Here is an 18,046-nt window from a genome sequence, read left to right as displayed (position 1 = left end):
CAAGCAGCCTTTGATCAGATCAAGCAAGAAGTAGTCCATGCAATGGGCTTGGGACCTGTTCAAACTGGTTTGGGCATTAAGAACATTCTGTACACGGCTGCCAGTGACAATGGTCCAACTTGGAGCCTTTGGCAGAGAGCTCCAAACGAGACACGTGGTTGTCCATGTGGTTTCTGGGGTCATAGCTACGGAGGTTCAGAGACAAATTATACTGCAACAGAGAAAGAGATACTAGCAGCCTATGAAGGAGTGAAAGCAGCTTCTGAAGTGATTGGAACTGAGTCACAATTGCTTTTAGCTCCTAGATTGCCAATTCTAAACTGGATGTTCAAAGTCAAAGGTTCAGCACCACATCATGCCACAGATGCAACCTGGTCTAAATGGATGGCTTTGATAACCCAACGAGTACAAATGGGTAATCTTGACCGACCTGGTCTGGTGGAGGTGATCACCAATTGGCTGGAAGGCACAGACTGTACAAAAGCTCCAGAGGAGAGAGTAACTCTGAAGCTGAGGAAGCTCCTTGTTATGGTGATCTCTCTGATCAGGAAGAGCACTATGCTTTGTTCACAGATGGTTCCTGTCGTCTTGTTGGGAACAAGCAAAGATGGAAATCAGCAGTCTGGAGTCCTACCAGGAGAGTTACTGAAGCAAGAGATGGAGAAGGTGAATCCAGTCAATTTGCTGAGGTAAAAGCTGTCCAACTTGCTCTTGATGTGGCTGAACATGAGAATTGGCCTATCCTTTACCTCTACACCAGCTCATGGATGCTAGCCAGTGCTCTATGGGGTTGGCTAAAGGACTGGAAAAAGCATGGTTGGCAGAGGAAAGGAAAGCCTATTTGGTGTGCTGATCTATGGCAGGACATTGATGCATGGCTGGAGAGAATGCCAGTGAAGCTGCAGCACACAGATGCACGCGTGCCCAAGAGCAGAGCCACTGAGGAACACCAACACAACCAGCAGGCAGATCAAGGCAGAGATGCATCCTACCAATGGGCACGTGAGAGCTCAGTTGACTTATCCATGGACACTATCACCCAAGTCATCCATGACTGTGACATTTGTGCTGCTATTAAGCAGGCTAAGTGAAGCAAGCCCTTATGGTATGGTGATAGATGGTCAAAGTGCAAGTATGGTGAAGCCTGGCAGATTGACTACATCACTTTACCTTGGTCTCGTTCTGGCAAGCAGTATGTGCTGACGATGGTGGAAGCCAGCACTGGATGGCTGGAAACCTATCCAGTTCCACATGCTACTGCACGTAACACCATTGTTGGTTTGGAGAGACAAATCATGTGGAGACATGGAACTCCAGAGAGAATCGAGTCAGACAATGGCACTCATTTCAAGAACAATCTTGTGGAAAAACTGGGCCGAAGAGCATGGCCTTGAGTGGATCTATCACATACCCTATTATGCTCCAGCTTCAGGGAAGATCGAGTGCTACAGTAGCTTGCAAAAAACGACCTCAAAAGCAAGGAGGGGTGGAACTTTGAAAAATTGGGACAAGCATTTAGCACAAGCAACCTGGTTGATAAATTGTAGAGGTTCAGTAAACAGATCAGGACCTGCACAATCAGATTTGGTGCAAACAGTGGATGGTGATAAAGTTCCTGTTGTACATGAAGAGAATCTGTTAGGAAAAACTGGGTATTTTCTCCTTCAGGTGAAGGGTGACTGATCATAGGGGTGGTGTCTGCTGAAGGTCCTGGTCACACCTACTGGGTAATGCAGGAGAATGGTGAAATCTAGTGTATTCCACAGAGAAATCTGACCTTAGCTGAGAGAGTTTAAATTCAGAGTGTATAATACAAGCTGTTAGGAGTTTTCTGTTCTAGGTTTTACCTGGCGTCCAAAGATAGAACCTGCGAGAGGATTTACAGTACGTGAGCCCTAACCCAATGTCACCTGGCAGTCCCTGTTCTCGTCTCGTCTGTGAGGAGACAAACTGTTTGCTGAGCTTTTGAATCACCTACATCTGAGGTAGCCGGAACGAAGTGCAATCTTAGCTTGTAATATTCATTTTTGTAAATATTGTTTTAGATTAGACAGTTCTCAGCAATACTCTGAGTGAAATAGACAGGAGTAGATTGTGCTGGTTTGAGGCTAATTGGAGTATTTTAATGAGGAGAAATATTACAGGCTGTGAAAAGAAAACAGTGATGATGTCTACTTCACTCACAGGTTTGCTGTGATGTATAAAAGCAAGGACATAAACACAGATAAGACAGTTCTGTCTGTTGGAGTTTGATGTCTGTGTTTTCTTCCTGAGGTTTTTCTTGGATCCGTGTAACCCAACTAATCATTCTGCTTCTAACTCCCCTTGCCAATCCTTACAACTCACCTTGCACATAAGGCAGACTCTGGGGTAAGGTAGAGAGTGGAAAGAAGGTGGAAGGGCGGTTGGGAACCCCTCCTGGGGACTCTGATTTCTGGGAGGGGTATTGTGTTTCAGTATTAGCTTGCATATTTCTGTATATAGATGTAAATATTTGTAATACATTGGTAAATATGTGCTTCATTCCTTAACCTCCATCTGGCTGAGTCTAGTCTGGGTGAATTCATTGTGTGGGGGCATGGGTAACTCCCAAACCATCACAGCAGTGATGTAGAACATTTAGATTTTTTTTTCCTGGGATTTTTTGTGATATGACTATTTTTGTATCAAAAGATTATTTTGACTGAAGGAAGTCTAAATAAGGTTGATACCATAATGCAGCTCAATGACTGCATTTATCTCGAGTACTGCGTCCAGTTCTGGTGTCTCAGTTATAAGAAGGATGTGGAACTGTTGGAGCAAATACAGGGGAGGGCCACAAGTATGATCCAAGGGCTGGAACACCTCCTGTATGAAGATAGGCTGAGGGAACTGGGGTTCGTCAGCCTAGAAAAGACAAGGTGCTGGGGGCTTTCCAGTACTTGAAGGGATTTTATGGGAAAGCTGGAGAGGGACTTCATAAGGGTGTCTAGCAACAGGACGAGGGGGAATGGTTTTAAACTGAGGGAGAGTAGGGTTAGACTGGATCTTAGGAAGAAGTTCTTCAGTACAAGGGTGATGGATGCCCCTCTCTGGATGTTTTAAAGGCAAAATTAGGTGAGGCCTTGACCAGCCAAGTTTAGTTGAGAGATGTCCCTGGCTGTGGCAGGGGTACTGGAGTAGATGGTCTCTGAGGTCTTTTCTAACCTAAGCCATTGTTTGATTTTATGATAAATTTTGGATTACTTGAAAACAGTATTAGAGAATGGAAACTCAGACATTTTATATTAGAGAATGGAAACCCAGACATTTTATATTAGAGAATGGAAACTCAGACATTTTATTTCACAGCTTGCTGGGTTGTGCCTGAGACTTGCAGCACTTATCATTGTTTTACCATTTTCCAGCTGCTCAGTTTCTCCAAGTAAACAAAACCCCCACTTCTGTGGATGATTGGAAGCTGTAAACTTGGCTACTTCAAACTTGTGTCTTTATTCTTTGGATTGTTTCAGTGCTCCTTTGTTCTTCTGCAGGAGAATTATGGGTTTAACAGAATAGAAGTAAGAGACAATGGCAATGGAATCAAGGCTGCTGATGTCCCAGTTATGGCAGTTAAACACTACACCTCAAAAATTAGCTCTTCTGAGGACCTGGACAGGTTGACAACATACGGTTTTCGTGGGGAAGCATTGGGATCAGTTTGCTCTATTTCAGAGGTAAGCAGTTACTGTAAATGTGTCTGGTCTTTTTTTGCTGTGCTTTTGTTTGTGTTTGTGCAAGTTTTGCTAAGATAAGAGTGCAGAGACTTTACATTGTTCCTGCAGCCTGCCAGGGATGTGTGTTCTGAAGTTGGGCTTGTCCATCCTGCGTTTTCTCCCTCGCCAGAAGTCGTGGCATATGATTAGGAAGAAGTGTGCATTTATTGTTAGTGTCAGTCCTGCCTCTCTGTCATACTGGTCACAGCATTGCTCTGTTTATTTTCCTCAGGCAAGATGGGTCAGGGGCAGATTGCTTACTGTATCCTTTGCTTTTGTATCAGGGCATAGATGCAGGATTCCTGGTACATAGAATCTAAGTTGTTTAGGCCATAAAAGACCTTTAAGGTCATTGAATCCAACCACTAACCAAACACTACCATGTCCATGTGTGTTAGCAGCACATCTTTGCATCTTTTAAATCCCTCTAGGAATGAGTGTTCAACCATTTCCCTGGGAAGCCTGTTCTAGGACTTGACAACCCTTTCAGTGAAGAAATTTTTTGTAATATCCAACCTAAACCTCCTCTGGTGCAATTTCAAGCATTTTGTCTCAGTCTGTTCCTTCCTCAAACCTCCTCTCAGGGAGTTGTAAAGAGTGAGAAGGTCTCCCCTCAGCCTCCTTTTCTCCAGACTAAACAACTCCAGTTCCCTCAAGACCTGTTCCCTGTACCCTTCACCAGCTTACTTGCCCTTCTCTGGACTTGCTCCAGCCCCTCAATGTCCTTCTTGTAGTGAGGGACCCAAAACTGAACCTATTCAAGGTGTGGCCTCACCAGTGCCACGTACAGGAGCATGATCATTTCCCTGGTCCTGCTGACCACACTATTGCTAATCCATGCCAGGATGCTGGTGGCCTTTTGGCCACCTGAGCACACTGCTGGGTTGTGTTCAGCTGACGGTCAGCTGGCACCCCCAAATCCTTTTCCACCAGGCAGCTTTCCAGCTGCTCTGCCCCAAGCCTGAAGCATTCACAGGCTTGTGGTGACCCAAGTGCAGGACCCAGCACTTGGCTTTGTTAAATCTTCACACAGTTGGCCTCAGCCCATCAATCCAGTCTACCCAGAACCCTCTGTTGAGCCTCCTACACTCACAGGTCAACCCTCATGCCTAACTTGGTGTCAACTGCAAACTTAGGGTGCCCTTAATCCCCTTGTCCAGATGATTAGTATCTATATTAACATATAGATACTTAGAGATGCATACTTGTGTAGATACATGGGTCCTTAGAACACTGGTTTGTTCTCTTTAGTGCTATAAGCAGATATACTTTTTGATATTATGACAGAGTTTGCTACTTGAATTAGGACTACTTGAATTGGATTTCTCCTGGCCACCACCTGTTGTTTCTCATTTTGATTTGCAAAGTGAAGAACAGCAGGTGGTGGCCAGGAGAAATTCTTTCAGAGAACTGAGGGCTCACATACCTACCATTCCAGCAGTGACTTCTGCCTTGATGTTATCCAGGTGATTCCAAGTCATGGGATCTTGCTGAGCTCCACATTGCTCTTTGACATATGACTGCAATTGCACAAACTTTGTTGTCCTGATGAGTAAACAACAACCTGCTTCCTGGCCTGTGTCTGGCCATGTGTTGTGTTAGAATTTAACTTGTTGACTAAAAGTAAGTTCAAAACCCATCTGAAAAGCGTTCAGACTGTTGGCTGTGAAAAGCACAACATCTGCCTGTTCTCTTGTGTTCTGCCTTTCTGTATTCATGCTGTGCTAAGGCCAAAGTTTGGATTCTCCTTTCTAAGCCTGTCAAGGACTAGATTCTGCAAGAAGGTACTGTTCTCTATGGCTGGTTGGAACCATCAACTGTTGAAGTCAAGAGAGATGTTAGAGCTTGACTCCTTGCTACTTTGGGCTATGTGCACGTTGCACTAAGCAGTAGTGGTGTGTGTGTTTGGATGGAGATTTCCAAAGATGTTTTCCAAAGTATTGGTATTTTGATAGGTAATAACAGACTTCTGTCATTGATTCCTTCTAATGAGTTGTCAGAGCAGGATGCCATCTGTTGTGAGCTTTTAATCAGCTCTGTGGTGGGTTTCATAAGAGATGGGAGGTGGCCTGAGTGTATTTAGTACTTTAGTAGGTGTTACTTTAGTCTTTCGATCAGTAATTAGGTTAATTAAACACTCTGGACATTAATTGCATTCAGCCTACCCAAACTGCTCCCTGAAGTTCCAGTTCAAAGGTACTTTACTATTGGCCCTCTGGTAAGTCTGTAATATTGTAGTTTCCAATTAATTAATGACAGGTTTTTCCCTCTGGAGGCATTGGTGAACTCTGAATGGTTCCTGTGAGATGCTAAAATAACAGACACCATGAACCTCCATCTGCATGATAACCTTCATGTCTCTTAGGTGGTTCTGTTGTTCAAAATGTTGATAACCTGATCTCAGGGACCTACAGTTTTGTGGAATGTCTGGTTCATGTCTGGTCTTGGCTACAGCCAATCTGTGCACTACCTTTAATAGCTTACAAAACATGCTGGTATTGATTGCTAGATAGGCTTGGGTGTGGGAAGATAATGCATTGTTTGTTTGATAGTAGTCATTATGTTGTGGAACCATGCATGCATTTCAGAAGTTGTCATGGAGTGCCTTCTGTCACAAAAGGTGAAAATGCAAAGTTATCAACTGATTTCATTGTTTATTTAACCCATGTTAGGGAAGAGGACATCAGTCTGTGTTGTAGGTTGTAGAGATTGCTGTGTGCTGTGTAGTAGTGTGATAGGAACGGGTGGCTTTCAATTAAGTGGGTGAAAAAAAAAAGAGTAATCACAGAATGATGAGGGAGTTAGAAGTGACCTCTGAAGATTGTCTAGTCCAACCCTCCTGCTGAAGCAGGGTCCCTCATATCAGGTTGCACAGTATCACAATGTCGAGGTGAGGTTCAAAAGCCTTCAAATGAGACTCCACAGCTTCTCTGAGCAGCCTGCTCCAGGGCTCTGGCACTCTCACAACAAAGGAGTTTTTCCTCATGTTTAGGTGGAGCCTTCGGAGTTCTAGTTTGGGTCCCTTGTCCTATCAGTGGGCACCACTGAAGAGAGTCTGATCCCATCCTTATGCTCCATGCCCTTTCAGTATTTTTAAGCATTGATAATATAATATATGTAAGTCTTCTACAGGCTGAACAGCCCCAGGTGTCTTGGCATTTCCTTGTCAGAAAGATGCTCCAATTCCCTCAACCTCCACTGGATTTTCTGCAGTAGTTTTCTGTCTCTCTTGAAGTAGGGAGCTCAGGTGTGGCCTCACTAGGGCAGAGTAGAGAAGGAAAAGAATCTCCTTCAGTCTGCTGGTCATACTTTTCTTCATGCACCCCACCGGCCTCAGCCACAGGAGCGCATTGCTTGCTTATAGTAAACTTGTTCTCTAGAACTCCCAGGTCCTTCTTCATGGAGCTGCTTTCCAACAAGTCAATCCCTAACCTGTCCTGGTGCAGTTGTAGCAATGTAAAATGTTTCCATGACTGCAAGAAACACCTGTAAAAGAAAAACTCTGTAAACTAATTAAATGTAATTATGATAATGAAAATACAGCAGTGGTCAGAGCAGCAGGCAAAGGTTATCTTATCTCATTCTGAATTTTGTAAATCCTTGTTTAACATAATTGGTTTTTAAATCACTCTTTCCAGGTTTTGGTCACAACCAAGACAGCTACTGATGAGTTCAGCACTCAGTATGCTTTGGATAGCACTGGGCATGTAACTTCGAAAAAGCCTTCCCATCTTGGGCAAGGTAGGGTACCACCATTGTGCTGGTGTGCTGTGGCACAAGCATTTTGTGTTTCTGAGGTTCTACTTGGTTCTACCTGCTCTGCACTTGAAAGCCGAGTATGGAATCTTTGCAGCTGTGGACATTTCTTGCTTAATGTCTGTTAGGTGAGAATGTGTTGTTATAGTAGAAACAGTTTGTCTTGGAAGATGCTTTAGATAGCAATTACAAACTAGTTTCTCCTTCTCTGACTCACTTCTTCAAGTTGACAGCAGAAATGAATGCTCTGAAAATTCAGTGACCCAGGTCCAGGCAGGCTTATATACGTATATGAAAGATTTGTCCAGGATCAAAGTAGCATAGAAAAATCCTTTCTTGGAGAAGGAGGAGTTGCTCTGCTGCTATGTGAAGGAATCACTGGAAGCAGCGTGGCCACAGGACCAGGAAAAGGCACAGTTCTTTTTAACCTGCAGAAAGGGTGTGTCACTAGAAGTCCTTCTGTGTGTTTGTGTGAGGGGTGAAAGGTTGCCCTCACCTCAGAGGTGGCCTTGGTGGTTCAGACCTGGCACAGGTATGGAGTGGCTTGTGGCTTGAACAGACTTCACAGAGCAGAGTACAAAGTAGAGCTGTTCTGTAACTAGCAGCTTTTTCCCAGCAGAGCTGCAGCAGCTGCTTCTCCATTCTGGGCCCAGTATTGTCAGTGTACTCGGCCCACAAGCTGTTTCTCAGCTGGCTACCATGATTATCCCCAGTAGAGAGGGACTTCTCATTAAAGTGTCTGGAGAGAGGACTAGGGGGATGGTTTTAAGCTGAGGGAGAGCAGGTTTAGACTGGATCATAGGAAGAAGTTCTTCAGTACAAGAGCGGTGAGACTGGAAGAGGTTGCCCAGAGTGGTTGTAGATTGCATTTGCTTTTGTCAAAATTGTTGAATGACTTACAGAATGCTGTGATGCATTTAATACTTTGCACTATCATAGAATCATAGAATCAACCAGGTTGGAAGAGACCTCCAAGATCGTCCAGTCCAACCTATCCCCCAGCCCTATCCAGTCAACTAGACCATGGCACTAAGTGCCTCATCCAGTCTTCTCTTCAACACCTCCAGGGATGGTGCCTCCACCACCTCCCTGGGCAGCCCATTCCAATGCCAATCACTCTCTCTGTGAAGAACTTCCTCCTAACATCCAGCCTATACTTCCCCTGGCACAACTTGAGACTGTGTCCCCTTGTTCTGTTGCTGGTTGCCTGGGAGAAGAGGCCAACCCCCACCTGCCTACAATGTCCCTTCAGGTAGTTGTAGACAGCAATGAGGTCACCCCTGAGCCTCCCCTTCTCCAGGCTAAACAACCCCAGCTCTCTCGGCCTCTCCTCATAGGGTTTGTGTTCCAGGCCCTTCACCAACTTTGTTGCCCTCCTCTGGACATGTTCCAGCACCTCAACGTCTCTCTTGATTTGAGGGGTCCAGAACTGGACACAGTACTCAAGGTGTGGCCTGACCACTGTTCAGTACAGGGGAAGAATAACCTCCTATTCTTATGGGCTGGGAATTTATGTGCTAGTGTTGCTAGATGAATGTTCCTCCTCTGATAATGTGCTTTGCTTTGGATGGAGGTATCTGGCTCTTTAGGTACTACCTTAAATTAAATGCTCATGAAGGACCTTAATAAAACACAATATTCCTTTGCCTCCAGATATGTCTGATTAGATTCTAGTCTATCATTTAACTAATGAATGTTACCTTAATATGCAGTGAAAGAGTCTTCAGCTTTATTTAGTGCTAGTTCTCACAATTGTCATTTTGTACAGAAGCTTAGTCCTGCAGTCAATACTAACTAAAGGAAGTTGATTAGAGCTCTTGATGTCTACAGGTACTTTTTGGGGGTGGATGACTACTAATTTCGTGTATTTCTTCTGATATTAATATGTAATTTATTGTTCCTAGGGTTTATTTTATGTACAGCAGCATCCAGACAAGTCTCTTCAAGTAAAAATATCCAGTATGCTTTCAGTGTCACTTCGCTTACTTCTGTCATCTGCTTGCAGGTACTACAGTAACAGTCCTAAAGTTATTCAAAAATCTTCCTGTGAGGAAGCAATTTTACTCAACAACTAGAAAATGTAAGGAAGAGCTGAAAAAAGTCCAAGATCTCCTGACAGCATATGCTGTCATAAAACCAGAGCTGAGGATAACCTTAACACATAATAAGGTAACTATGATTTTTTCTCTATCAGCTATCCTAAGGATAAGCTTCTGATGAACTTGGGTGACTCATCCAATCCACAAAATCTTTCTTTCCTAAGAATTTTCCTAGGTTTGTGCTGAACTTTGACATATTCTCTCACTTTTGAGATGTATATTTACAACAGTTTGAGGCTATGATCCTAAACTTGTAAAACTCAAGACTTGGATCTGGTTGGGTATATGAAGTATACAAATTCTGTTACATGCCAGTGGTGTAAGAATGACTTTACATGCTAATGATTAGTAGAAATGGTGGTGGTGGTGGTAGCAGTGTTCTGCAGAACAAAGTGAGACCTCATGAGGCACCGGGGCCTGATCTGATGTTAAGCTAAGCCAAGTAAAAAAGCTCTCAAATCTTACTTGGTTAGGCCCTCTCTCTGAATAGAAACTATGGCACATACAGGTAGCTTGTGATATGGTAAGAGCTCAGTACAGAATCACAGAACCTTCAGAGGTCACCTGGTCCAGGCACCCTGCAGTCAGCAGGGACATCTGCCACTAAATCAGGTTGCTCAGAGTCCTATTGAGCTTTTCCTTGAATGTCTCCAGGAATGGGGCCACAGCTATCTCCCTGGGCCACCTGTTCTACCACTGTTGTGATAAAGAACTTGTTCCTAGCATCCAATTTAAATCTCCCCTTCTCTAATTTTAAACCACTGACACTCATCCTATCACTGCAGGCCTTTGTAAACATTCCCTCTGCAGCTTTCTTCTAGGCACCCTTCAGGTACTGGCAAGCTGCTATTAAGTGCTCCCAGACCCTTCTCTTTGCCATGCTGAATAGCCTTAGCTCCTTCAGCCTGTCCTTGTAGCAGAGGTGCTCCAGACCCCTGGCCATCTTTGTGGCCCGCCTCTAGACCTGTTCTGTCTGGTCCATGTCTTTACTGTGTAGAGGGATCCAGACCTGAACACAGTACTCCAGGTGAGGTCTCAGCAGAGCAGAGTGGCAGAATCACCTCTCTCAACCTGCTGACCATGCTGGTTTTGATGCAACTCAGGATGTTGTTGGTCTTCTGGGCTGCAAGTGCACCTTGTTGGCTCATATCCAGCTTCTCATCCATCAGAACTCCAAGTCCTTTTCTCAGGGCTGCTTTCTACCACCTCGTTCCCCACCCTGTGTTGATAATGAGGATTGTTCAGACCTAGGTGCAGGACCCTGCATTTGGTATATGTTGATACTTAAAAGATTCATCTGGACCCACCTCTCCAGCTTGTCCAGGTCACTCTGGATGACCTCCCATCCTTCTGGCATATCTACAGCAGCACTGAGCTTGGTGTCATCAGCAAACTTGCTGATGATGCACTCAATCCCACTGCTATTATTGATAAAAATACTGAACAGTGCTGGTCTTCGTGTGGGCCCCTGAGAGACACTGCTTGTCTCCAGTCTCTATAATGATGTTATTCATACTGATGGTTTTATTTAAAAAGGCTCACAAATACTCACTCAAAACAATTGGCTGCATTGGTGTAGAGAAGACTAATGTACATTGTAACAGGCTTTAGTAGAGCTACTTTGGTTAGACTTGAGGGAACTGATTCGGAGACTGCTTGGAGGTTCCTTTGACTTCACAGCACACTGAACAGTATTTGTCCAGCACAGCTACAGCAATTACAGAGCTATAGCAGTTCTCCTTTACCTGACCCAAATTTAACATCACTCCTCCTATTGATTGTACTCCTGCTTCGGACACCTGAGAGGAAAGCTGTGGGAAGGAATTTCCAACTTGCCTCAAAGCAGAGAGTGACATCTCGTGGCCAGATTCCTCAGCAACTCTTCATCCGTTTTAAAACAGTTTCGTTCAATGATCTTGTTCTTTGGCCTGTTCATTGAGCAGTTTTCATCACTGACTCTATCAACCAAACATTCATGCATGTGTTCCTTTTCAGCAGGAATGATGAATGACACTTGGCTTTCTTGAAATGGCAACAGCTTGCCCATACTGGGAAAGGACTATTTACAAGGTCTTGTAATGACAGGATGAGGAGTAATGAGTTTAAACTGGGTGAGGGGAGATTTAAACTAGATGTTAGGAGGAAATTCTTTACAATGAGGGTGGTGAAACACTGGAACAGGTGGCCCAGGGAGGCTGTGGCTGCTCCCTCCCTGGAGGTGTTCAGGGTCAGGTTGGATGAGGCCTTGAGCAACCTGTTCTGGTGGGAGGTGTCCCATAGGCTTGGGACTAGATGATCTTTGACATGCCTTCCAACCTAAACCATTCTATGATATTTTCCTGGAGCTCTGTTGCATGCTGTGACTATATTTATGTTTGTGTTTCTAGATACCAAAATATAGATGTGTGGAAAACAAAAGCCAGCTTTTTGGTTGCAGAATTGGTATTTCAAAGCACAGCTACTTTCAGCCTGACTTCATTGGGACTGAAAGGAGCTTTTAGCCAGGTGGGTGTTGGTCTGTTCCAAGCAGCAAGTGACAGGAGGAAAGAGTCTCAAGTTATGTCAGGGGAGGTGTAGGATGGACATCCGGAAGATTTCTTTACAGAAAGAGGTTGTCAAGCCCTGAAACAGGCTTTCCAGGAAGCTGTTTGAATCATCCTCTCTGGAGGAATCTAAATGATGCAGAATTTTGGTGGCGAGGGTCAGTGGATGTGGTAATGCTGGCTTAATGGTTGGACTTTATGACCTTAAAGGTCTTTGCCTAAGCCTAATCCTAATCCATAGTTCTGTGATAGCAGCCATTGCACATTGGTTTTGACTACCTATGCTCTTAGCTTCAGAGGCGAATTACATACAGTTTGAAGAGATAGATAAATCAATGCACATGCTGACTGCTGGCAGAGATTTTCATTATAGCGTCAGAGAGGGTGCTGGGTGTGATTTTTTTGTTTGTTTGTTTGTTTTTTCACTGCTGGCTTTTCGTTCATTTTTTGAGGATTAAAAAAAAAGGGCAAGTAGGAGGCTGCTGAAACATTTCAACACAAGAGGTCGCTCAGTAGCTATTGCTGAGCGAAGAGAATTGAATCCTACAGAAAGTGGAGTCTGTGTGCCTGTGAATGCTTTAAAATAATCTGAAAATGCTAAACTTGGACTACAGATTTCTCTGTTTCTTCCTCTGATGTTATTACTTGCAAAATTAAAAAAAAAAACAAACAACACCTTTTGCATCCTACCTTTTAAACACTTTGAATCCCTGAAATTCCAGTGCAGAACAATTTTGAGCAGGTATAGGTACACCCTGAAATTCCAATGCAGAACAATTTTGAGCAGGTTTAGGTACACCCCTTTAGCCATAATACCAAAGAACATGAATATTCATTAGTGGTTGTGTTGGTTTTTTTCTTCAAGTGCTGACTATTAATATCATTAAAATGATTAATTCAGATGAGAAGTTTTTAGTAGTTGTTAGTATGGCTGTGCTAGAATAATGCTCTGCTGGGATTTGGGGGTTTGGTTTTGTGGTGGCTGTTTGGATTTCTGTTTGAAATGTCCTAGGAGAAGTAACTGACTTCTTAGCTTGGCTTTATTTTTCATGTAGCTCATTGATTACCTATTTGTTCAAAATATTTTATATGTACAGTTATTCCAAGGAGTTCCTAGAATCCCAAATTCTTGAGGCTGATCCAATACTTTCTGTTGCAATGGAAGATCCACGTCAGGGAGTAAGATCAGGTTCCGAGGTTTATAAGAGCGAGAAAGCAGCAGAGATGAGGTATTGCAGAAGGAGCAAGAAAAGATGGGTTGAAGGAATAGAGAGGCTAGGAAGAGAAAAAAGTTGTGCTAGTTTGAAGCAAGCTGGAATGTTTTGGTAACAGAACTAGATAACGGGCAGTGAAATGAAAAACAATTGATGTCAACTTCTCTCACAGTCTCGCTGAGAACTCTGGGAAGAAGAAGAAAACATTCTCCATTTTGTTTCTCACTCTTGCTTTGGCCTTAGACCGAGACACATCTCATTAACCCTGCTCCTACTAACCTTGCTCCCTAACCTCTTGGCTGCACCTCTCTTCTTCCTGAGAACTGGGGTAAGGTTGAGAGGGCCGGGGGGAGGTGTTGGGGTGGTTTGAGAGCCCCTCCTGGGGACTCAGGTTTCTGGGAGGGGAGTTGTGCTTTTGTATTGTTTATCCTTTGTATATAACTGTATATAATTGTATATAACTGTATATATTGTAAATAGCTGCTTGTAAATTCTGCTAGCTGTAAATAAATTGCTTCATCTATATTCCCAGGGTCCGTCTGAGTTAGCTGGGGCAAATACAAAAGTGTGGGGGGGCGGGGTAACCCCCAAACCATCACATTTTTTAATTGGCTTTCCCAACGTGGGGCTAGATATTTTGGAGTGAGTGGAAATTAGCTCTGGGAATTAAGATGAAGCTAATCAAGCAGCTATTGTATTTGGTTGGTGCATTGCTCTGGTCTGGTTTTGTTTTCTTGGTATTTAGTTGGTTAAAAGGTCAAATTGTTGCTTATTTCATTGATCTGGCTTATAATAAGGCTAAAGCTAAGGTTTCAGATATGTTCTGGAGCTGGGGTGATTTTATTCTTGGTTATGCTGGTTTTAATATCTCTGAGAATATTACCAAGGACATTACAGGAGCTCTGGTCAATAATGTGACAATCAATGGAAATTCTGCTTTAAATATGGCTCTAATGAGAGTTATTCAGCCTAAGACAGGAATTCCAACTGTTTGTATAGGCACATGCTCGTGTAAAACTGTTTTTCTTCTCACAGTTTTTAATATTTGCCTCATGATTTTGATATTCATATTAATTTTGGCATTATGTGTGAAAAATTCAAAACCAGCTTCTGTAAGAGCTAGGAAAATTTCTGTGTCTCAGAAGCAGTCTCTTTCACAGCAAAACAAGGGAACACAGTTATCGGCTTCCCCCTTGCCAGCCTCTCCACCCTCCTCTGTAGGTTCTGGGAACACAGCCAGCGTTCCCGCCACTAACGTAAACAATGATAAGGATAACCAAAACAAGCCACAGAGTTTAGCAGGGGCCTCAGGAACACAGGCAAGTACCCAAAATCAGAATGTTCCTAGCAACAATCAAAACACGTCAGGGTTGGCAGGCATCCCAGGAGGACAGGCAAATAATAACACTGCTAGTGCTAGTAACGCTAGCCCAGTCAGTCCAAATCCTAATGACACCAGCTCAGCCAATTCGAACCCCCAGCCAGCAGACCAGAACCAAAATCCTCCTGTTAAAAGCAAGGCAGATTTGAACTCACAAGCTCCAAGTCAGACCCCTAAGGATTCAAACCCTTTGAGTCAGACTCCTAAAGATTCAAATCCTCCAGCAGACACATCCAAGTCTGTTGCTGCTCAGGCCCTTCTGGCACCTGCTAAGGCAAAAGCTAAGACAAAGAGTGGTTCGCAGGAGGATGTAAGACAGGGGACCTCTGGTGATCAGCAGCAAGAAGAGGAAGAGGAGGCAGTTAGTCTGCGAGACCTTGTAGATGTGCTGAGACAACAATACTCAAGTGAGAGGAGCGCTGTGAGGTTAGCTGCCAAGAGAGAGGATGGTTCCCATGAGTTTAGGAATGCTATGAGGAAGATTGTGTTAGGCCAGGCACCACCAGATCAACAGGAAGAAGAGGAGGAAGATGACATCCAAGGCTCCAAGGATCCACTCAGAGAGGTCAGGGAAGTTAGGAAGGAATACACAAGGGAATCAGGTGAGCCAATCCTAAGCTGGTTAGTGAGATGCCGTGGCATTGGTGCTAATGCTCTGCAGGTAGGAGACAAGTCTGCCAAGCAGCTGGGACCACTCACTAAGGAGAGTGGAGTGGACAAACACCTGGCAAGTCCTCTTGGTAGGGTTAGCTTGTGGACACGCCTTCTGTTGGCTGTGGCTATGAGATATCCTTCCCGAGATGATTTGCCATGGGCTGCCAAGAAGTGGAACACCGTTGAGCAGGGAATTAAGCTTCTGAAGGAGTTCGCTGTGAAGGAAGTGCTTTATGGAGATCATGGCACTCATGAGCCTGACGATATTCCTTTGGGAACAGGTCTCATGAAGAAGCTGATTAAGCTTGCTCCTTCATCTTATGCTAACATCTTGGCCAGTAAGTTTCTATCAAGGAGTGATAATGGAAGATCTTTCACTGTTGGTGAATTCACTGATCAGCTCAGGCAGATTGAGGACAGTTTGTCACATTCTGGTATAATCTGTGCCATAAAAACTATGACTACAGAGATTAAAGATACTATGAAAGAACTGAAGGAGGATCTCAAAAATCTGGTAAAGGATACCATTCCTGCATCATCTGAATGGGTGCATGTTTCTGCCGTCAGGAACAGACGCCCACCTCCTGCAAGGCAATTCCAGCCCAGGAGGAGACAAGTTCCACCCAGACAGCAGCAATCACGTGCGTCACTGTGGATACTTCTGCGTGACACATACGGGGAGAACATGAACAAATGGGATGGTAAACCTACTTCAGCTCTTTCAAAGAGGGTCAGGGATCTGCAGAGTGGCAGAAACAGAGGCAGCAATGCCCGAAAAGTAGCTGTCACTTCTTCAGCTCCCGAGAGCAACTGCAATTGTTCCAACAGTTGCAATTCCTCTCACAACAACACCAATCACTGTGTACACCCTACATGCCATGTTCAGCATTAGGGGTGCCCTGCCTCCAGCCAGGAGGAGGAAAGGGATAGTGGAGAGAACCGAATCTATTGGAATGTATTCATTAGGTGGCCTGGCAGTTCAAGAGTTCGGAAATACAGGGCTTTAGTTGACACAGGTGCTCAGTGTACTTTATTGCCATCTAATTGTAAAGGGACAGAGTCCATTTCTATCTTTGGAATCACTGGTGGATCTCAAGAGTTAACTAAGGTAAAGGCTGAGATCAGTTTAACTGGTAAAGAGTGGAAGACACATACTATTGTAACTGGTCCTGATGCGCCTTGCATTTTGGGAATTGACTTTTTGAGACAAGGTTGTTTCAAAGATCCTAAGGGTCATAAATGGGCTTTTGGAATAGCATCTGTAGAGATTGAGGATGATAAATTGAAGTTGTCTGTTAGGCCTGAACTTTCTGATGAATCTGCAGTTGTGGGACATCATGACATAGAGGACCTGGAAGTGCCAATTGCAACTCAAACTGTTCATCATAGGCAGTACAGAACTAACCGTGACTCTTTGTTGCCCATTCATCAGCTGATTCGTCAATTGGAGAGTCAGGCTGTCATCGAGAAAGCTCATTCACCTTTCAACAGTCCCATCTGGCCTGTGCGCAAACCTACGGGCGACTGGAGACTGACAGTTGACTTTCGTGCCCTCAACGAGGTGACGCCACCCATGAGTGCAGCTGTGCCGGACATGCTGGAACTCCAGTACGAGCTGGAATCGAAGGAGGCTAAATGGTATGCAACCATAGACATTGCTAATGCTTTCTTCTCTATTCCCATAGCAAAGGAGTGCAGGCCTCAGTTTGCATTCACCTGGAGAGGAATCCAGTACCAGTTCAACCGTTTGCCTCAGGGGTGGAAACACAGCTCAACCATCTGTCACTCAGTCATCCACAATGCACTGGAGAAAGGTAAAGCTCCAGAGCACATCCAGTACATCGACGACATCATTGTGTGGGGCCAAACTGCTGAGGAAGTCTTCGAGAAAGGTAACAAAATCATTGACATTCTGCTGCAAGCAGGTTTTGCCATTAAGAGAGACAAGGTCAAAGGACCTGCCAGAGAAATTCAGTTTCTGGGAGTGCGATGGCAGGATGGTCGCCGTTACATTCCTCAGGATGTGATTAACAAAGTCTCTACCATGGCAGTTCCCACCAGTAAGAAGGACACACTTTCTTTTCTTGGTGTGGTGGGATTTTGGAGACTACACATTCCTGGTTTCAGTCAGATTGTCAAACCTCTGCATGATGTGACTCGTAAGAGAAACAATTTCGAGTGGGGACCTGAACAACAAGCAGCCTTTGATCAAATCAAACGAGAAGTAGTCCATGCAGTGGGCTTGGGACCTGTGAGATCTGGTCCAGACATTAAAAACATTCTGTACACGGCTGCCAGTGACAATGGTCCAACTTGGAGTCTCTGGCAGAGAGCTCCAAATGAGACACGTGGTCGTCCACTTGGTTTCTGGGGACGTTGTTACAGAGGTTCAGAGACAAATTACACTGCAACTGAGAAAGAGATTCTAGCAGCCTATGAGGGAGTGAAAGCAGCTTCTGAAGTGATTGGAACTGAGTCACAATTGCTTTTAGCTCCTAGACTGCCAGTACTTAACTGGATGTTCAAGGGCAAAGGTTCATCACCACATCATGCCACAGATGCAACCTGGTCTAAATGGATGGCTTTGATAACCCAACGAGCACGAATGGGTAATCTTGACCGACCTGGTCTGGTGGAGGTGATCACCAACTGGCCGGAAGGCACA

The 18,046-nt window shown here is 44.3% G+C and overlaps 1 protein-coding gene across 1 annotated transcript in view; it reads left to right on the top strand.

Annotated features, from left to right (window-relative positions):
- The window catches only part of PMS1 (PMS1 homolog 1, mismatch repair system component), a 75,607-nt gene that overhangs the window by 6,544 nt on the left and 51,017 nt on the right, over nucleotides 1-18,046 (top strand). The window contains exons 2-4 of the mRNA XM_064157962.1: nucleotides 3,513-3,695; nucleotides 7,373-7,475; nucleotides 9,496-9,659. Coding sequence (XP_064014032.1) covers nucleotides 3,513-3,695; nucleotides 7,373-7,475; nucleotides 9,496-9,659 — 450 coding nt within the window. The remainder of the gene's footprint in view (nucleotides 1-3,512; nucleotides 3,696-7,372; nucleotides 7,476-9,495; nucleotides 9,660-18,046) is intronic.

The sequence above is a fragment of the Pogoniulus pusillus genome, chromosome 2, assembly GCF_015220805.1.
Source record: "Pogoniulus pusillus isolate bPogPus1 chromosome 2, bPogPus1.pri, whole genome shotgun sequence".
NCBI lineage: Eukaryota > Metazoa > Chordata > Aves > Piciformes > Lybiidae > Pogoniulus > Pogoniulus pusillus.
Note: the sequence above shows the minus strand (reverse complement) of the source record. Positions and strands in the feature narration are given on the sequence as shown.